At 44.8% G+C, this 21,572-nt stretch overlaps 2 protein-coding genes across 3 annotated transcripts in view; one reads left to right on the top strand and one right to left on the bottom strand.

Annotated features, from left to right (window-relative positions):
- Nucleotides 1-6,761, bottom strand: part of LOC124007536 (seizure 6-like protein) — a 48,290-nt gene extending 41,529 nt beyond the window's left edge. Inside the window, exon 1 of the mRNA XM_046318180.1 lies at nt 6,397-6,761. Coding sequence (XP_046174136.1) covers nt 6,397-6,484 — 88 coding nt within the window. The 5' untranslated portion in view covers nt 6,485-6,761. The remainder of the gene's footprint in view (nt 1-6,396) is intronic.
- An 11,130-nt stretch (nt 6,762-17,891) lies between these two features.
- On the top strand, nt 17,892-21,280 carry LOC124006981 (nucleoplasmin-like). Of its 2 annotated transcripts, none has more exons than XM_046317198.1 (10): nt 17,892-18,058; nt 18,267-18,327; nt 18,424-18,506; nt 18,728-18,844; nt 19,092-19,185; nt 19,423-19,547; nt 19,725-19,750; nt 19,873-19,906; nt 20,070-20,108; nt 21,131-21,280. In XM_046317198.1, the coding sequence occupies exons 2-9, from the start codon at nt 18,291-18,293 to the stop codon at nt 20,100-20,102; spliced, it is 549 nt and encodes a 182-aa protein (XP_046173154.1). In that variant the 5' UTR covers nt 17,892-18,058; nt 18,267-18,290; the 3' UTR covers nt 20,103-20,108; nt 21,131-21,280. The 2 variants fall into 2 exon arrangements, with proteins under 2 accessions (XP_046173154.1, XP_046173155.1); XM_046317199.1 differs by lacking the exon at nt 17,892-18,058 and adding an exon at nt 18,089-18,171.
- Nucleotides 21,281-21,572: the final 292 nt, after the last annotated feature.

Here is a 21,572-nt window from a genome sequence, read left to right as displayed (position 1 = left end):
AATTTCAATTGTTCATAGAAAAAAAACGAAATAGAATGTTCTGGGTCCATGTGAATGCTTAATTTCACATCAGATCTGGAAGAAAACTAACCAATTTAGATTTGTGAGTGTAATTCCCCTTTAATTGCGCATCTGGCCCTTTAATTGCGCAGTGAGTAATGTGTCTCGCAATGGTTCTGTACTGCTGTTGTGCATTTCATTGCAAAGTTTGCAAATAACAAATAATAGATACAAATGATATATTTACACATGATATACTTCTGACAAGTAAGGCCAGTTAACATTTAATTGAGAAGGTTTTGGGGGAAGTATTTCTGTCAACCCACAACCCACAAGATGGTCATCACATCAACTTACTACACATGGAGTGATAGACAAACAGCGCGCACCACACAGACAGACAGGGGCAATATTGTTGTTAATTAAATAGCAGATATTGTGTTATGTTTGGCTTTTTAAGCCAATAGAACCTAACCAGCGGTGGGATAATGTCAATGTTACGTTGATTAGATTAGTAGCCGGGAGATTTCGGTGTCTGATACATGTGCGATTTGTTTATGACAGTGTGCGGTGAAAAACACGAAACATGTCATGTAGGCCTTACTTTCAGAATTGTTTGGCGAGTTACTCATATGTGGGCTGCTAGCTACTGAGAGCTCGCGATCGACCTGTTGGAGACCCCTGCTTTAAACCAGTTAGAGCCCTGCGTTCATGGAGAGACCAGACCTCTGTGCCCTAGCCGATACAGTCACCATCAACTGGCGTCGGGGTGGGAGACCGCGATGATACAATTGTCATAACCTCTCGCATGTTGAAATGAGGTCAATCTAATAACAACATACATTCTTCTCCCGATGAAATATCTGTGCATAGCAGCAAATTTCTCAGACGCGTCGCACGCACACACACACAAACGCACAGCAGAAGCTGATACAATGAATGTATTAGAGACAGTTGCATGGCAGCCCACTGTCTGTGATATGAGTAGAAAACAGATCGGCTATATGGCTACCGAGTTCTAATAGGATAATATTATATCGCCGTTTTTATCAACACGTGACGAGGAGGAATAACTGACAGCCTCTCCGGAAGGCTAAACACACAATCATTTGTTATTGTACAGCCCATGAACTGGGTAGAGGAGCGAGAGAGACAGAGACCATGTTGATTAAATAGAGAACAGCAACAACAGAGAAACGGTGCTGTCTGACATTCAGCGGAGGGGATCGTGGAGGTTAATAGGTAGCCTGTCTGACACGCGCACGCACACACACTAGAGGGGGGACCCTGCAACGTCTTCATCACCTTTGTCGAGCGCGGCTCCAGATCATGCTGCAGCAACCAGACAAACCCCCCACGTTTTCTAAACTCTGCACACACCACACACGCGCGCGCGCGTGTACACACGTATTTTTTTTGCCGACAACCAGAGATATTCATAAATTCCCTGGCAGAATCCCGAACAACGATTGGCTATGGTAATTGCTGTGTGTTTTGTGTTATTTCTTTGTTTGACTCCCACGCGTCATGCTGTAGGCTATGCCAGTGCCTGCTTAACAAGCTCTCTCATCAAGGCCAGAAAATATTAGGTCGAATGTAGCTTTAGCCAAATGGCCTAAGCACCTTCAGAGATGTCCAACCAGTGGTGGTTGGGCCATTTAAGATTAGGGAGGATTTTTTTTTTTTTTTGGGAGGTGGCATGGCCTTGTTTCTATTACAGTATTTTGGATGACTGTCATTCATATTCCATTCACCCAGCTAGCTCAATGTTACATCGATAGGTTTAGGCTACTGCATTATATATTTGGCCTATATCCATCCTGAGGTTGCTACAACCTAGCCTACAAATGAAAGTTTATATAACGTAGGTGCACAGGTCGAGAGACAAATTTGAATAATTGGAATAATCAAGGTGGCAGACAGACCGCCTTGCACACTCTTCCCTACATCTAGCTGATCTGGGGTGAAATTAGTCCAAACAGTTGTAAACCAGAACTAAACCGAGAGTTTCCATTTGACAAATTCAGGTAAGCCCATTTTGTTCCATTCGCGTTCAATTTAAGAAACTTTTTGCGACAGAATTGGTGGAATAAATTCGCCCCCTGATCACCTGCACACATAGGTTCACTTTCATAGCAGCCACATACAGCATCATCACTTTGCTCGTTGTATAATTCTCTCACATTTTTGCTTCGCTTTTGGACAAGAGTGCAAAACACAACACCAGGCGGAAAAAATCTACACAAGCTAAATCTTCATACCATAACCGCTAATCGCAATACAGCCTACATCGATGCCACCAAAATAATGTTACGGTCAACAAACTAGAACTAATACATTAGTAAACCCACAATCCATTCCAGCATTGAATGACTCATCTCATTTCCATATGTACAATCTTGCAGTACAGTGTACAGCAAGAAGTTTAGAAGTTACACCGGCGGTCTCCGGTGGCAATAAATTAATCAAACGAAAGCTTACCCTGTCTTGAAGAAGTTGAAGTGTAGGATATCCTTAGCCAGCGAGCTAACATAAATAGTATTCCTCTCTGTTTGAGTCCGGTTGTTTGAGTGGGCTAAATTAGCCAACTCAACAACAAACAAAAACACAAACGGAATATAGCTAGCGCTCTCTCTGTCAGCTGCGTCTTCATTTTTTGAAGAAATTAATTTGTTCAAAACTGTTACAAACTAATGTCTTTCTCTCCTCTTGAGTCAACTATTCACCACATTTTATGCACTGCAGCGCTAGCTAGCTGTAGCTTATGCTTTCAGTACTAGATTCATTCTCTGATCCTTTGATTGGATAGACATGTCAGTTCATACTGCAAGAGCGCTGATATATTGGAGGACGTCCTTCGGAAGTCGCCATAAGTAGTTTAATAATGGGGCGGCAGGTAGCCTAGTGGTTAGAGTGTTGGTGCCAGCAACCGAAAGGTTGCGAGATCAAATCCCCAAGTTGACGAGGTAAAAATATTTTGTCCTGAACAGGGCGGTTAACCCACTGTTCCTAGGCTGTCATTGTAAATAAGAATTTGTTCTTAACTGACTTGCCTAGTTAAATATAACAACAATACTTCTTTATTGTGTGTCCCTTTTGGGAAATGTGTCATGCCTCTCAACAAACAACAACAATAGGTGCATAAATCACAGGCCAGAAATACAGCAGACAACATGTGGATAAAGTTTATAATTCAGTTCATACAACAACAAGGGCACTGCGTTCATCCACCTCTGGCCTGCTCGCCTCCCTACCACTGAGGAAGTACAGCTCCCGCTCAGCCCAGTCAAAACTGTTCGCTGCTCTGGCCCCCCCAATGGTGGAACAAACTCCCTCACGACGCCAGGACAGCGGAGTCAATCACCACCTTCCGGAGACACCTGAAACCCCACCTCTTTAAGGAATATCTAGGATAGGATAAGTAATCCCTCTCACCCCCCCCCCCCCTTAAGATTTAGATGCACTATTGTAAAGTGACTGTTCCACTGGATGTCATAAGGTGAATGCACCAATTTGTAAGTCGCTCTGGATAAGAGCGTCTGCTAAATGACTTAAATGTAATGTAAATGTAAAATTCTGGGAAGTGGGAGGGGCTGAGCAGTTCTTTATTCAATTGATTTACACTGGTGGGAATAAATGATATCTGGGCTCTGGCGGTTTTGTAAAGATGGACTATACCATTTACTGCATCTTGCCGTTCGGCCATCGCTCATCCATATATTCATATGTACATATTCTTAATCATTCCTTTACACGTGTGTGTATAAGGTAGTTGTTGTTCAATTGTTAGATTACTTGTTAGATATTACTGCACGGTCGGAACTAGAAGCACAAGCATTTCGCTATGTGACCAATGACATTTGATTTGATTTGGACTGTATCTGCGGCATGATGGTAGGAGCTGGTACTCCTGGTTGAGTGGGTGTGTCTGGACAGCGCTTCCATGTTCTTGACATTAACTCCACTGATTTTGCTTCACTGCTTTGCTATTTTGTGCAGCTGGTTTTCATTTGCGATGGATAGCTGATTGTACCAGGCTTGGAAACAGAAAGTGAGAACACTCTGAACAAAGGATTTATAGAATTTAGTTGTTATTCTTTTATTGACCTGATATATATTTAATCTCCTCAGGAAATACAGTCTTTGTTGTCCCTTTTTGTATCTGTTTTGTGTTTGCAGTCCAGGAGAGTATTGAGTCAATTATAGTGTCACGCCCTGACCTTAGAGATCCTTATTATTCTCTATGTTTGGTTAGGTCAGGGTGTGACTCGGGTGGGAAAGTCTGTTTTCTATTTCTTTGTTTTGGCCGAGTGTGGTTCCCAATCAGAGGCAGCTGTCTATCGGTGTCTCTGATTGGGGATCATATATAAGTTGTCATTTTCCGTTTAGGTTTTGTGGGATCTTGTTTTCTGTTTAGTTTCTTAGCCTTACAGAACTGAGCGTTTTTTTTGTTTTTGTCTTTGTTATTTTGTTTTGGTGTCATCAATAAAAAGACGATGTACGCCTACCACACTGCACCATGGTCCACTCTTCATTGTACTAACGATAGCCGTAACAGAAGATCCCACCAAAAACGGACCAAGCAGCGTGGCCAGGAGGACTGGACATGGGAGGACATCTTAGAGGGTAAAGGATCCTGGACGTAGGAGGAGATCCTGGACGGTAAGGGATCCTGGACGTGGGAGGACGTCTTAGAGGGTAAAGGATCCTGGACGTGGGAGGACATCTTAGAGGGTAAAGGATCCTGGACGTGGGAGGACATCTTAGAAGGTAAAGGATCCTGGACGTGGGAGGACATCTTAGAGGGTAAAGGATCATGGACGTGGGAGGAGATCTTAGAGGGTAAAGGATCCTGGACGTGGGAGGAGATCCAGGCCGGATTGGATATCCTTCCATGGGAGCAGACGGAGGCAGTGAGGGAGGAACAACGTCGACACCGGGGTTCGCGACCTCGAAGCAAGCACGAGAGGCAGCACATTTTTGGGGGGGCACATGGGGAGATTGGCGGAGTCAGGGTTTAGACCTGAACCAACTCCCCGTGCTTACCGTGGGAAGCGTGTGACCAGTCAGGCACCGTGTTATGCGGTGATGCGCATGGTGTCTCCAGTGCGCATTGACAGCCCGGTGCGCTCTGTTCCAGCTCACCGCAGTTGCCGTGCTAGAGTGGGCATTCAGCCAGGATGGATTGTGCCGGATCAGCGCTCCTGGTCTCCGGTGCGTCTCTTCGGCCCAGGATATCCTGCGCCAGCTCTACGCACGGTATCCCCAGTTCGCCAGCACCCAGTGCGGCCTGTTCCAGCTCCCCGCACTTGCCGGGCTACAGGCAGATGTGACGCTTGGCATATTCTTTGTCAAACTCGCTCCCCGTGGCCTGGTTTATATGCGAACTGGAAAGGTCCAGTAGGCTCTCCGTCCCAGGACAACACAATCCAAATATTTGATTATCACCGAGGTCAAGGAGATGGGACAATAGTCATTCAGGGATTTGGAATTATTCACTTTGGGAAGGGTCCCAATAGATTTCAGGGATTCTGCAGCTGTCCAGTAACACTTGAAAAAGTATTCTGTATATGTCACACAGTTGCCATTTACACGCCCTAAAATCTGCCAGTTTAGATCACCACAGCTTGTTGGTTCCAAGGATAGAGTTTAAAGAAGACCCGAAGGACATCCTTTTCAGAGATAATTATGGGACTGTCATTTGGGAGGGGTAAGTCATTTACAGGAGGCCTGCCCGCTGTTTCAAATCTATCAAAAAAGGTGTTAAGTTGTTTGTCTCGGCTGTTGTCAGTAAGCGGCACTGCTGACAAGGTTTTCTTCTCTATAAATCTGTGTAAGTCTATGGAAGGGGGTGAGAACCATGAGCCTCCTAGGTTTTTCTATTAAAGTCAATGTACCCAGAGGAGGATGGAAATAGCTGTCCTCCGGCTACACCATGGTGCTACTGCAGAGAGTGCTGTTGAGGCTACTGTAGACCTTCATTGCAAAACAGTGTGTTTTAATCATTATATTATTTGGTGACATGTTTTGTCTAAAAAGGCTACAGTTTATCATGTTTTATAATTTAAAAAAATGAAATTCACTGAGTAGAATGTTCCTCTCCTTCTTTCTCTGAGGAGCCTCCACTGCATCTAACGTAATTGAAAGTGCTCAAACAAATCAATTAGAATAGCCTATTAGGATTAAAATGAAGATTTGTATCATGATTCTAACTGCAATAGGCTAGAATTCTAGTAGCCTATGCTATTTAGCAACACAGACAAAGCAAAGTTGTGATAGTCATTTGTGCTGGATAGGAGCCAAGGGGAACCTCATACAAATCCATCAAATGGGTTAGCACAGAGATAACAACACACACACACACACCGGCCAGAAAGTTAAACCCAGCATCATTACCTTGTGTTTCTGCTGCTAACCCGGTCCAAATCACACAGACACCGAGTAGCGCTGATAGGGCACCGATTCGGTAATGGCCCGGTGGCATGGCTTCACACAACCAGACAGAGCCGTTCTGTCCAGATAGACCTGCTAACGGAATGCACGCGGAGAATAGGTTGTTGTTCGACAGCCGGTCTGCGCAGCGATCTTCTTGATGTGACGTGCCGCTTGTTTTTCTACACCTCTGTCAGCACACAGTGTGGTGGTGGTGATTTCTCTGCCGTCCGCATGTCCTGCCTCCCTTCGCCTGAACCTCGCAATGTGCCACGTCTCTTCTGCTCTTTCTGTCCTGATCTCTCTCTCTCTCTCTCTCTGTCTCTCTCTCTCTCCTCCCGCTATGCTGTGCCAAACTGCATGCCTCTCGATCTCTAACACTGCGCGCACACACACACACACACACACACACACACACACACACACACACACACACACACACACACACACACACACACACACACACACACACACACACACACACACACACACACACACACACACACACACACAAACAGAGCCTGTAAGGACAGATCAATACATTAAAATATACAGTATGTCCTGGCTCCAAATACCAAACAGAAGTCGTGCTGAAGCTGCTCTAGAATTAAAAAGAAAGCTTCAAATATTCAGCCTAAATGTTCATTTACTGTCTTTTCATACTTGAAAGGGATTTAGTCTACCACAGACAATGTACCTGCCTTTGTCAATAATTAGGAATGAAAACTGCTGATTGTCGTTAGACATTGTGTGTGTGTGTGTACCAACAGAGCTCTACCCCTTGGTATTCACCTAGCAAATGCCAGTATCCATGGCGATGCCCTGTTGTACATCTGAAAGGACAGAGGGCAAAAGGGGAGCAGAGAAACACAGAAAAGAGAGTGCAGAAAGAAAGTCTCGCTGTGTTACACTTAAAATGGATAGAGAATGAATTGAGAGCATGACTAGATAGATAGATAGATAGATAGAAGGGTCAGGGTTTAGAGAGAGATAGAAACTATTAAGGATAAGATAGATAGATAGATAGATAGATAGATAGAAAGTATTGGGTTTAGAGAGAGATGGAAAGTATTGGGTTTAGAGAGATAGACAGAAAGTATTGCGTTTAGAGAGAGATAGAAAGTGTTGGGGATAAGATAGACAGAAAGTATTGGGTTTAGAGAGAGATAGAAAGTGTTGGGGATAAGATAGACAGAAAGTATTGCGTTTAGAGAGAGATAGAAAGTGTTGGGGATAAGACAAACAGAAAGTATTGGGTTTAGAGAGAGATAGAAAGTATTGGGTTTAGAGAGAGATAGAAAGTATTGGGTTTAGAGAGAGATAGACAGAAAGTATTGGGTTTAGAGAGAGATAGACAGAAAGTATTGGGTTTAGAGAGAGATAGAAAGTGTTAGGGATAAGATAGACAGCTAGAAAGTGTCGGGTTTAGAGAGATAGATTGAATGTATTGGGTTTAGAGAGAGATAGAAAGTGTTAGGGATAAGATAGACAGCTAGAAAGTGTCGGGTTTAGAGAGATAGATTGAATGTATTGGGTTTAGATAGAGAGATAGATATTTTCGGGGTTTAGAGCAAGATATTTTTACATTTGAGTCATTTAGCAGACACTCTTATCAGAGCAACTTACAGGAGCAATTAGGGTTAAGTGCCTTGCTTAAGGGCACATGGACAGATCTGTCATCTAGTCGGTTCTGGGATTCAAACCATTAACCTTTCGGGATGAATTGGAACGCTGACTGCGAGCCAGGCCTAATCGCCCAACATCAGTGCCCGACCTCACTAATGTTCTTGTGCCCGAATGGAAGTCCCTGCAGCAAGTTTCCAACATCCAGTGGAAAGTCTTCCCAGAAGAGTGGAGGCTGTTATATTAGCAAAGGGGGGAACAACTCCATATCAATACCCATGATTTTGGAATGAGATGTCTGACGAGCAGGTGTCCACATACTTTTGGTCATGTCATGTAAATAGAAAGTGTTGGGGTTTTAGGATTGAGTTATGCAACTAGATGCCTCATTAAGGACCACAGCAGCTGGCCCTCTCCATCTGTCCCTTTCATAGTCCCCAATCTCCTCAACTATCACATGCAGTGCTTGTGTGTGTGTGTGTGTGTGTGTGACAGAGAGAGTCTGTGGTGGTCTGAGGAGCTGTCTAGGCTTGAAAGTATTGTGCTCTGTAGTACACACACACACACACACACACACACACACACACACACACACACACACACACACACACACACACACACACACACACACACACACACACACACACACACACACACACACACACACACACACACACACACACACACACACACACACTAAGGACGCAACAGAGTGGGACGGTGAGTGTTACGTAATACACAAGTCCAGGACTCGGACTGGACCAGTCATGACTTTGTTGTCAGAAAGTCTCTCTCCCTTGTTATTATTCAACATGATATATATATAAAAGCAGATGTCAGATAGTGGCTGGCCTTACCAATGTGCAAGACACTAAGTTATTCAGCTTTCTACGTTGCAAAATGTAGCTTTGAGCACTAACAAGGGACTCGTGACTCGAGCACAAAGGACTCGGACTTGAATGCTTAGGGACTTGGCACTCGATTCGGACTGGAGGTTTAGTGACTTGACTACATTATTGTCCCCTCCCCTCCCCCCACCAATCTCTCTCTCACTCTCGCTCTCGTACTCACACACACACCACAGAGACCCAGCACTGAGCCTGTCATGTCCTACACAGTAACAGGGCTGGTAGGATTTACATACTAATCACCACAGCAGCAGCACTAAGACATCCACCTCTCCACCTTTTACCCAGACCCAATTAACATTCTCTTCCTTCTCCCTGAAGTGTACACCCGTTGTCACCTTCTCAGGGAGTTAAAAGCATTGGATTGGCGTGTTAAACGCATGATAGTCCCTCTGTCGACACAAACACAATGCTTATCAATCCTTGGGGGGAGGAGTGTACGAGTGCAACACTTCAGGGAGAGACGTGCGTGCCAGAAATGGATCCCGTTTTGCCGTACAGTTGGATCAAAACGAAGCGAGAGAGTCAAACACCATATAGGCTGCTGTCCATGGTGCTGAAACACTCAACACTATCAGGCCACAGGAACCAGCGGTGTTCAGATCCCAGAGATGTGCACGATGGAAACACAGTAAAGCCTCCGTGCCTCTGTTCGTTCTCTAATGGTAAAACATCTAAGATGCTAAGCAATATCACAGTGTTCTCCCCATCCCCGATAACAAAGGAAGAGACAACACATCGAGGTATGGAGAGAAGTATTACTGGGAGATCTCTCAGTACTCGCCTCCTGGCTTTCCCCCACCACCACACCCTCACTCTCTCCACTTTCCCTATCCCTCCCTGCCTCCCTTTCTCTCTCTCTCCCTCTCTACCCTCTCACTCTCTCCTCGGATAGTGAGGGGGGAGGCATCAGAGGGGAGAGATGTGCTTATGCGGCACGTGCGTGTGTGTGTACGCAGAAGAGAGGGGGGATAAGCCTCTGCAGTGAGACGAGCTCAATGATTATCACAGACCCGCAGTCTTACCATCTCACACTCACACTGTAGTATTCTAGCATTTATGTGGTGTGTGTGTCAGAAAGGTCACTGTCAACAGTTAATCTCGCATAAGCTAACTCACACCACACACACACACACAAATATGCAGTGGGTGATACTGTAGGTCATGCACTAGTAGTTGTATTGATTCATTGAATTCCTGGCTCCTTGCCCTCTGAACACTGAGACACACACAACATGGAAAACAGTGTTAGCCATTGAACAGCACAAGATCTATGCATCTCTCCTTCTCCGTTTCCTTCCTCTCTGCCTCTCTCTCATTGTCATGGTTGTCCCTGAAACCAGTGAGGAATCTCCTTTCCATCCCACACACACTCAGCCGTGCACTGTCGAATGAGGGTGCTAAGTGTGCGTGTGCAATATGTGTGGCACTGTGTGTGTGCCGTGCATATGGAGTAGCCCTGTGGCCATGGCAGCTTGCTGTAGATATCTTCAACTCCTCTCAGAAGGTTTCTATCGCTACGGAGACCATTTTTAGTTTTCATGTGTTACAACACCATCAACAGGAACTAGCGCTGGGACTCACTACGTGCCTGTTGACTTACCTGTCTCCCATGGTCCACTTTTTCTCCAAAGGCTTGATTGACTGTGTAGAAGACTCATTCTAATGCACACAAATCTGTGGATGGGGGACTTGTGCTTCTGTTATTACGTATCTCAGATCAACATCAAATCAAATCAAATGTATGTATTTATATAGCCCTTCGTACATCAGCTGATATCTCAAAGTGCTGTACAGAAACCCAGCCTAAAACCCCAAACAGCAAGCGATGCAGGTGTAGAAGCATGGTGGCTAGGAAAAACTCCATAGAAAGGCCAAAACCTAGGAAGAAACCTAGAGAGGAACCAGGCTATGAGGGGTGGCCAGTCCTCTTCTGGCTGTGCCGGGTGGAGATTATAACAGAACATGGCCAAGATGTTCAAATGTTCATAAATGACCAGCATGGTCAAATAATAATAATCACAGTAGTTGTCGAGGTTGCAGCAAGTCAGCACCTCAGGAGTAAATGTCAGTTGGCTTTTCATAGCCGATCATTAAGAGTATCTCTACAGCTCCTGCAGTTGAAAACAGCCGGTCTAGGACAGGTAGCACGTACAGTGAACAGGTCAGGGTTCCATAGCCGCAGGCAGAACAGTTGAAACTGGAGCAGCAGCACGGCCAAGTGGACTGGGAACAGCAAGGAGTCATCATACCAGGTAGTCCTGAGGCATGGTCCTAGGGCTCAGGTCCTACGAGAGAGAGAAAGAAAGACAGAAAGAGAGAATTATAGAGAACATACTTAAATTCACACAGGACAACGGATAAGACAGGAGAAGTACTCCAGATGTAACAAACTGACCCTAGCCCACCGACACAAACTACTGCAGCATAAATACTGGAGACTGAGACAGGAGGGCTCAGGAGACACTGTGGCCCCATCCGATGATACCCCCCGGACAGGGCCAAACAGGAAGGATATAACCCCACCCACTTTGCCAAAGCACAGCCCCCACACCACTAGAGGGATATCTTCAACCACCAACTTACCATCCTGAGACATCCTATAGCCCACAAAGATCTCCGCCATGGCACAACCCAAGGGAGGGGGGGGGGGCGCCAACCCAGACAGGAAGATCACGTCAGTGACTCAACCCACCCAAGAGAAATGAAAGAACACCAGTAAGCCAGTGACTCAGCCCCTGTAATAGGGTTAGAGGCAGACAATCCCAGTGGAGAGAGGGGAACCGGCCAGGCAGAGATAACAAGGGCGGTTCGTTGCTCCAGAACCTTCACACTCCTGGGCCAGACTACACTCAATCATATGACCCACTGAAGAGATGAGTCTTCAGTAAAGACTTAAAGGTTGAGACCAAGTCTGCGTCTCTCACATGGGAAGGCAGACCATTCCATAAAAATGGAGCTCTATAGGAGAAAGCCCTACCTCCAGCTGTTTGGTTAGAAATTCTAGGGACAATTAGGAGGCCTGCGTCTTGTGACCGTAGCGTACGTGTGGGTATGTACAGCAGGACCAAATCAGAAAGATAGGTAGGAGCAAGCCCATGTAATGCTTTGTAGGTTAGCAGTACAACCTTGAAATCAGCCTTTGCCTTAACAGGAAGTCAGTGTAGGGAGGCTAGCACTGGAGTAATATGATCAATTTTTTGGGGTTCTAGTCAGGATTCTAGCAGCCGTACTGACTAACTGAAGTTTATTTAGTGCTTTATCCGGGTAGACGGAAAGTAAAGCATTGCAGTGGTCTAACCTAGAACTAACAAAAGCATGGATAAATTTTTCTGCATCATTTTTGGACAGAAAGTTACTGATTTTTGCAATGTTATGTAGATGGAAAAAAGCTGTCCTTGAAACAGTCTTGATATGTTCGTCAAAAGAGAGATTAGGGTCCAGAGTGACACCGAGGTCCTTCACAGTTTTATTTGAGACGACTGTACAACCATCAAGATTAATTTGTCAGATTCATCAGAAGATCCCTAAAACAAGCATCTCTGTTTTGTCCGAGTTTAAAAGTAGAAAGTTTGCAGCCATCCACTTCCTTATGTCTGAAACACAGGCTTCTAACGAGGGCAATTATGGCAATTTAATTTCATTGAAATGTACAGCTTTGTGTCATCCGCATAGCAGTGAAAGTTAACAAGTTAACAATATGTTTTCGAATGAGATCCCCAAGAGGTAAAATATACAGTGAAAACAATAGTGTTCCTAAAACGGAACCTTGAGGAACACCGAAATTTACAGTTGATTTGTCAGAGGAGAAACCATTCACAGAGACAAACTGATATCTTTCCGACAGATAAGATCTAAACCAGGCCAGAACTTGTCCGTGTAGACCAATTTCGGTTTCCAATCTCTCCAAAAGAATGTGATGATCGATGGTATCAAAAGCAGCACTAAGGTCTAGGAGCACGAGGACAGATGTAGAGCCTCGGTCTGATGCCATTAAAAGGTCATTTACCACCTTCACAAGTGAAGTCTCAGTGCTGTGATGGATGGGGTCTAAAACCAGACTGAAGCATTTCGTATACATTGTTTGTCTTCAGGAAGGCAGTGAGTTGCTGCGCAACAGCCTTTTCTAAACATTTTGAAAGGAATGGAAGATTTGATATAGGCTGATAAGTTTTTATATTTTCTGGGTCAAGGTTTGGCTTTTTCAAGAGGCTTTATTACTGCCACTTTTAGTGAGTTTGGTACACATCCTGTGGATAGAGACATTTATTATGTTCAACATAGGAGGGCCAAGCACAGGAAGCAGCTCTTTCAGTAGTTTATTTGGAATAGGGTCCAGTATGTAGCTTGAAGGTTTAGAGGCCATGATTATTTTCATTATTGTATCAAGAGATGTAGTACTAAAACTATTGAGTGTCTCTCTTGATCCTAGGTCCTGGAGTTGTACAGACTCAGGACAACTGAGCTTTGGAGGAATACGCAGATTTAAAGAGGAGTCAATAATTTGCTTTCTAATGATCATGATCTTTTCCTCAATGAAGTTAATGAATTTATTACTGCTGAAGTGAAAGCCATCCTCACTTGGGGAATGCTGCTTTTTAGTAGCTTTGTGACAGTATCAAAAACACATTTTGGATTGTTCTTATTTTCCTCAATTAAGTTGGAAAAATAGGATGATCGAGCAGCAGTGAGGGCTCTTCGGTACTGCACGGTACTGTCTTTCCAAGCTAGTCGGAAGACTTCCTGTTTGGTGTGGCGCCATTTCCGTTCCAATTTTCTGGAAGCTTGCTTCAGAGCTCGGGTATTTTCTGTATACCAGGGAGCTAGTTTCTTATGACAAATGTTTTTAGTTTTTAGGGGTGCAAATGCATCTAGGGTATTGCGCAAGGTTAAATTGAGTTCCTCAGTTAGGTGGTTAACTGATTTTTGTCCTCAGACGTCCTTGGGTAGGCAGAGGGACTCTGGAAGGGCATCAAGGAATCTTTGTGTTGTCTGAGAATTTATAGCACGACTTTTGATGCTCCTTGGTTGGGGTCTGAGCAGATTATTTGTTGCGATTGCAAACGTAATAAAATGGTGGTCCGATAGTCCAGGATTATGAGGAAAAACATTAAGATCCACAACATTTATTCCATGGGACAAAACTAGGTCCAGAGTATTACTGTGACAGTGAGTAGGTCCAGAGACATGTTGGACAGAACCCACTGAGTCGATGATGGCTCCGAAAGTCTTTTGGAGTGGGTCTGTGGACTTTTCCATGTGAATATTAAAATCACCAAAAATTAGAATATTATCTGCTATGACTACAAGGTCCGATAGGAATTCAGGGAACTCAGTGAGGAACGCTGTATATGGCCCAGGAGGCCTGTAAACAGTAGCTATAAGGGATTAGGGATTTCGTCCTCAGCTAGTTTTGATTTCCTCATCCAGTCGATCCCTCAAACCACTCTTTCTCACAAACACCCACACTCATTAGTATTCAGTCGATATGTCGCTGTCGTTAAAGTGGTCAATTCCACCGGTCAAGCTAGAAGCCATCAGGGACGCAATCAGCTCCGTAATCATCTGAATTATTCCACATTATCCTGCTATTTATATTTCATATGAAACCCGACTTGATGGCTCATTACTGAAGGCCTGTATTTATGTCTGAATGTTATGTGAGAATTATGAGCCAGCATTGCAATCAGAGGACGAGGTCTTCTATTCGCCTGGCATAGAGAATGTGCAGCTGTTATGCAGGCTTTTGAGTAGGCTTAGTTAAAGAGAAATGGGTGTTGTGTTACAATGTTTGTGTCAAATACACTTATGGCCAACACTTTCAATGGTCTGCTCTTTCTCTCTTTCATTAAATGGATGCATCTCTCTCATCCGTTCATCTTTCTCTCTGCTCTCTTCCCAAAACGGTACTCTATGATGGCCTGTCTAGGAGCAAGTGTGTGTGTCTGCTTATATGAGAATTTGTGTGTGTGTGTGTGTGTGTGTTAGTGAGTCTGTGTGGGTTCCCCTTAGGGGTGCGGTGGTCGCGCACTCAGCTCATGTTTTCTCCACTCTGTTCTCCACTGACTGCAGAGATCCGAGTTGCATTAAATATACATCCCACGGCTATCTGCAGAACACAAACGCACACACATACACTGTAGAGAATGAGAATTGAAGAACTGAGGCTCTCACACAACAACAAACTGCTTGCTTTATGTGTTTTCTGCAACATCACCGTGAAAAGACATCCCTCATTACGCCACACACACTAAGGTTACACAGTCACACACTACAACGCTGCATACGCTTACACAGTAGGCTAAACATAGTCACTCACTACTACTGATACTAGTCTTGGAAATCCCAGACCTAGGGTAGCAACTACATTGGAGCATTGTGGGAGGCAATCTGTCTGTCTCGACTAGAGAGACTGCTACTGTGCTAGCCAACTCACCACACAGTGGATAGGATTTTCCAACGAGATTTTCCCTAAAAAAGAAACTGGAACACAAGCGGCATGAATCCATAGAGAATGATAGAGGCCTCTAGTGGTCAAAAGCCTGTATTAGCTTGGGCAGTGCCACTGAGGGCTTCCACCACTGTAATGTAATCAACTGGGTGGGACGTCCAACCACATTGGCTGATCCCTCCTGGTGACCCAGTTGGAGACATGTCCAACCAGGTCATCAGGAAGGATCAACCAACTTCTTCAAAATTGAGATTGCCCCGATTCCAACGCTGTCACTGACACTTAATTTTTAAAAATATATTTTTTTAACCTTTATTTTACTAGGCAAGTCAGTTAAGAACAAATGTTTATTTTCAATGACGGCCTAGGAACAGTGGGTTAACTGCCTGTTCAGGGGCAGAACGACAGATTTGTACCGTGTCAGCTCGGGGATTCGAACTTGCAACCTTTCGGTTACTAGTCGAATGCTCTAACCACTAGGCTACCCTGCCGCCCAATGAAACAGATACAAAGATAAGTCCTATATCTATCTCCATGCATGAATCCAACAACAAATGTGTCTGAACCCCAAAACATCGTCCCTCGGCCCTCCATTTGCGTGTTCACGCATGCCTCCGCCAAGTGTCTCAAAGCTGAGGGAGTGAAAATGATCGAAGGTGTTAGCCCCTCCGGTAGGCACTTCAACTGAGCCTGCAACGCTGCTGGCTTCATAACGAAGTGGAATCCCATAAGGGCACGGTCTTCTTCTTCCTCAGCTGTGTTTAACGGCAGTTGGCATCCAATATTAACGTTGCATTACCGTCATCAACTGGACTGGAGTATAAATCCATTATGCTTTGTGATACAAAAATGGATAAAGAGAGAGAAAAAAAATGACCCTGCCAACTAACTTATCAACCCCCCCATTTCATTTGTAGGCCAATCAGAGGTCAAATAGCGGGTGCTTATATTTGTCCTGTTTCACACGTACAAGTGTGTGAGACACCCTCGGAGAGTGGGGTCACGGCCAGGGATCAGCCAATATTGACGGCGTGCTGGCAAAAGTCTACTACTCACCGGGAGCCTCTTAGGATCCCTCACCCGTGACCCATTTCCTCTACCTTCTTCACCGCCTCAGCACGCTACACCTGCTGTACAACTCTGACCCTGGCAACCTCTTCCCGCTTCTCTCGCACCGGACACGTCTGATCCCCAGCAACACGGGCACCCCCACAGTTAACACCTACCACTTGTTTCACTGATACTGCACACTTCCTTGTCCCATGCCCTCCTGCACACTTCTCACATATTGGATTCTCCCTCCGACACACTGCTGCAACATGACTATAAACTTGGCACCTGAAACACCGTAGTGGATTCGGCACTCAAGCTCTGATGGGATAACTGATACATCCTAACGTGACTTTGTTGGGCAACGGCTTAACATCAAAACTCAACAGGACAGACAGTGACTTTTCTGTTTCGCCACGTTCGCCACCAGGTCTGCGTCGCACCAAACGGTGACCGTCAAAGACACTGGGAATCTTCAACTTCAGTTGATCCACCTCCACCCTTACCGCTACCCCAGTAATCATTCCTTTCAATGGCACCCTGTTCTTGAGAGCAAAGAAAGAAACAGGTCTTGTCCCCATTCACATGGCGCGGGGCGCCGCTCCCGCTCCGTGGAAGAAACACAAAAAAAAATCCACTTCGGGTTACCTTCGCCGATTCAACAGTACTCCCTTTTTTCCCCCCTCAACCTGAAACCAGATATGGGTCAGCCAAAAGGAAGGGTCCACTTTATCCAAAAACCTCACTCCTACCAGACCAGATGAATGACCATTGGTGCAAGGCTCGGGCTCCAAGCTCAACACCACACCTGCCACCTTAGGTAATTCATCATCATTGTCTTCCATATCACCTCCAGCACTCGGTCTGGAGTACAGCTCATCGACATTACCGGTCTCCCTCACCGTTGCTAGCTTCATCGGGATTCAAACTCATCATCTGTTTTCTTCACTCTCCTTATCCCCTTCTTGTTTCGGCGGGGTTACTCTCCTCATCATCATCCTCAAGCTATTTACAGGTCCACGAGATGAAGGATCGCGCTGAGCAGCAGGCTCACTAGAAGTCTTCTTCCTAACTTCAACTCTAGTTTATCAACAGCAGTCCATCCAGTACTCCCCTCCCTCTTCCTCCCTCCATTGCTGGCATCATCTTCATCATACTCGTTCAGACTTCACATCGCTATCACTCGGATGCCTTGTTTTTTAAATATGTTTTTTTTTAAACTTTCCATTGCCGTTTTCGAGAACATGCTCTCCACTCCATGCAGTCTTAGCCCGAGACCGCTCCACTGGGCACCCGATGAGCAACCTCACACAAAAGAATGGAGAGGGTGCCTTCAAGCAAGAGTGTTCCTTAGTTTATGTGCTCTCTTAGTTTATGTGCTCTCTCGGTAGAGGCTAGACAGGTGGATTGGGATTCGAACAGTGCCTCTGTTCTAGGGTGCGTCGCCCCGGTTAACTGACCAATTAGCTTTGGCGCTTAAATGCTTTATTAGCGTCACCTGTCTTCTCGTCATCTTTATAATCGACAGTTTCCGAAGATGCATTTCTCTCGTTCTCCATCTGTCCAGGGACCAGTCTGACGTGCAGCGCCTTCGGTAAGCATGTTCATGCGACGTTATGATTGAGGCTTTGATTGCGAAATTATTAGATGGCTGAACTCCGCTCAATGGTGAAGGACGTTTCTGATAACCACCAGAGACGTCGTTAGGTCCGCTAAATAAATATAGGCTTTGACAAACTTCTGCACATTTTAATGTGTTAGGTCTCCGTGTGCGTGACTCACGAGTGTTTTGTTTTTCCCAGGTAAAGTTTTCCAAGTTTGTAAAAATGCACAAACAGGAAAAACCACTGTCGATGTTGTGGGGTAGGTATTTAGCTAGAAATGTGTGTTCCTAGTGTGCCCATTAAATGTAGCAGTTGGACGGAATCGGTTAGGCTTTTTAAAATTCTGTTTTTGTAGGTTGTGAACTCAGTGAGTCAAAGATGGAGGAAACGTTCAAAACGGATGACACAAACTACCAACATCAACTCGTCCTGAGAACCGTAAGTCATTACTCATCTTGGAACATTACATTTTACAATCCAAGTGCTGTACAAACATGAACTGACTTTAGGTTTCAGGTCGTGTGTAGCAGCCCAGCTGAGCATGTCTGAAATGCACTTGATATGTAACTACGGGCAGCACGACTGCGATCAATGCAACCTAGAACGCACTTTAAAATCAATAGTGGCACATTTGCAAATGACTGACTTGTCCCTGGCAGATGTGTCTGGGCGCAGGCGCCAAAGCAGAGTTCAACATTGTGGAGTTGCTTACTGGAGAACCGGATAACGGTAAAGGTATAACTGTGGCGACCCTGCATGCCAGCGGCATGCCCATGGTAAGATGTAGTCCCAATTTTTAATTTGTAGGCTTAAATCTATTGCATTGCAGTTATTTTTTTTTTTTTTAATTGATCAACCTGGATTTCTATTGTGAAATTGAACTACTTCTTAATGACCTAGACTACAAGGTGAAGTTATATCTTATAGTGGGAGTAATCACCAGGGGTTACAGGCCTATCCTAGCTGGGATGCTAGGCTCTGAGTTTGAATGAGAACACTTATCGTCTGTATTCATATCTCCAGGTCAATCTCTCTGGGCTTGAACTCCACCCTCCTGTCACCTTCAGGCTGAAGAGTGGTGCTGGCCCTGTGTACATCTGTGGGGAACACATTGCCCGTGAGTAGGGGGACCAGGGATGCCCTAGATGAGGGGGTTGATGGGTGTGAAAATGAAGGGCTTAATGACTTCGGGGTTCAGCTTGTCAAGGTCTTGCGGAGTAGCTTGTTTATTACTGTGGAATCGGGTGACTAAATGGTTTAGCCAAGGGGGTGACTCTAGAGGCGGCTTGGACATCCATCGACTACAGGGCTTTCAGACTGGCAGCTGTCATCTGTGTAACTTGTTTCTTTCCAGTGGAGGATGACTTCTCAGGCATCGAGAGTGGTGATGAGGAGATGGAGGATGAGGAGGAAGACATTGAGGAGTCTCCTGTGAAGCCGAAGAAGGCACTAGCCAAGAGTGGAGACTCTGCAGGCAAGGTATCTGTTTGGTATCAAATTCTAACTTTTTGTTGTTTTTTGTAATGATTAGGTTACCATTTTCACTTGGCACGGCACCTACTTGTAGCATGTGTTCTTACTCAAACTTGGCTTGACAACGAGATGGTATGCACAAACTGATCTGGGATCAGGCTAATGTTGTTCCCCCGTCTCCAGAAAAAGAAGCCAGAGGCGGCAGATGAGTAAGTCGTGTTAATCAATGCTTCCCTGACGCATTTATCAAATCATTTCCTGGAAGTGCTTTGCACAAATGTAATTGTTGCATCTGGTTGCCAAGGCCATAATTGATACTCTCCCCTTCCAGACCTGTGTCAGACGATGAGAACCTTCCCCAAAAGGTACTTTAATATTTACTCTGCCTTTTAATATTTACGTTCCTGTTCAATCTGAGACTCACCCTTTGTCCCAAATGGTACCCTGTTCCCTAAATAGTGCACGTAGTCTTTCCTGTTAGAATCACAACTGGCCTGGTTATAAAATTGTGGTTCCTATGCTTTTCAGGGAAAGGGGAGAGGAAAAGGCAGGGGAAAGTAATCCCAGGTAAGTGGCTACCTGGTGACTGCCTCAGGGTGTAATGGTAATCTCTGAGTGGGCCTCTGTTTGTAGAGCTGGTGTTGCAAGTACCATGGACTGGATTCCATTCCTAGGACCACCTGTGTCAAATGTTTGCACGTGTGACTGTCACTTTGGATAAAGTGTCTGCTAAATGGCATCTATAAAATATAAACGCAACAAAGTGTCTCAGGTTGTGAGCGGAAATAAAAGATCCCAGAAATGTTCCATAGGTACAAAGCTGCCCTTATTTTACGGCCCTTTTAGTGAGTTTATCCTTTGCCAAGATAATCCATCAACCTGACAGGTGTGGTACATCAAGAAGCTGATTGAACAGCATGATCATTACACAGGTGCACCTTGTGTTGGGGACAATGACAAGGTAACTAAAATGTGCAGCTCTGTCACATAACACAATGCCACAGATGCTTCAAGTTAAGGGAATGTGCAATTGGTATGCAGACTGCAAGAATGTCACCAGAGATGTTGCCAGAATTTAACTTCTCTACCTGAAGTCACTTAATCCCATTTTGGAGAATTTCAGTATGCCAAAATGGCCTCCAATGCAGACTATGTTTAATCACGCCAGCCTAGGACCTCCACATCCAGCTTCTTCACCTGCAGGATTGTCTGAGATCAGACAGCTGATGAAACTGTCTGTTATAAGGCCTTTTGTGTGGGGACATATACTAATTGGCTGGGCTTGCCTGGGCCTATGCCTTAGACCAACCCATGGCTGCGCCCCCTACCCAGTCATGTGAAATTCATAAATTAGGGTTATTTTATTTAAATTGATTTCCCTATATGAAGTAACTCATTAACAATTTCACTGTTCAGTACATTGTTTTCATTAGTCCACTAAACTCCCAAACATTTTGGGACTGTAAAGATTGGACTTTTTAAAGAAGCAAAATGTCACTCCCCACAAGACAAGTGACACTGGCTGTGTTCTCGAGCAGCTCAACTGTATGATGGGAATTTTGTTAAACCATTCCTTTGGTCTGTTTCAGGTGCTGCTGCTCATCCAAATGTCCTGTTTGGTCAAAGGTTCTGTCAATCATTTTTAGGTGTCTCTCTACCTGTTCAGTACTTAGTATTAAACTAAGTCTGTTTTGTCCTGTACTTGTTGTCTGTGCTTTAATTAAATCGTTTGGAAGAAATGGTCGTGTGTCCTTGTCATAGTTTCGTACATGTTGATTACTACCACTATGTAATTGGTTTATCACCGTAATCTACCAAACATGTTGCTCTTCAGGTAGGAAAGTTTGTTCTAGACTTAATTCTGAGTTTGACTTAACCGGGGGGATTTATCTTGAAATTGGAGAGCTCAGTTTTGAATGCGGCAGAACACCCTGTCCCAAATTAATCCCTACACTTGATTCTACCTCTAGGGTCTACACTTCCGTTGGCTCACGCCTTAATATGCTGAGTATACCTAACCTTGAGTTGCAC

The sequence above is a fragment of the Oncorhynchus gorbuscha genome, linkage group LG20 (assembly GCF_021184085.1).
Source record: "Oncorhynchus gorbuscha isolate QuinsamMale2020 ecotype Even-year linkage group LG20, OgorEven_v1.0, whole genome shotgun sequence".
Classification (NCBI taxonomy): domain Eukaryota; kingdom Metazoa; phylum Chordata; class Actinopteri; order Salmoniformes; family Salmonidae; genus Oncorhynchus; species Oncorhynchus gorbuscha.
This window is presented reverse-complemented; position numbering and strand designations above follow the sequence as displayed.

Coding starts and splice junctions, on each gene's coding strand:
- LOC124006981 (XM_046317198.1), top strand. CDS start 18,291: ATGCACAAACAGGAAAAACCACTGTCGATGTTGTGGG. Junction 18,845..19,091: donor ATGCCAGCGGCATGCCCATG/GTAAGATGTAGT, acceptor TCATATCTCCAG/GTCAATCTCTCTGGGCTTGA. Junction 19,907..20,069: donor ATGAGAACCTTCCCCAAAAG/GTACTTTAATAT, acceptor TATGCTTTTCAG/GGAAAGGGGAGAGGAAAAGG.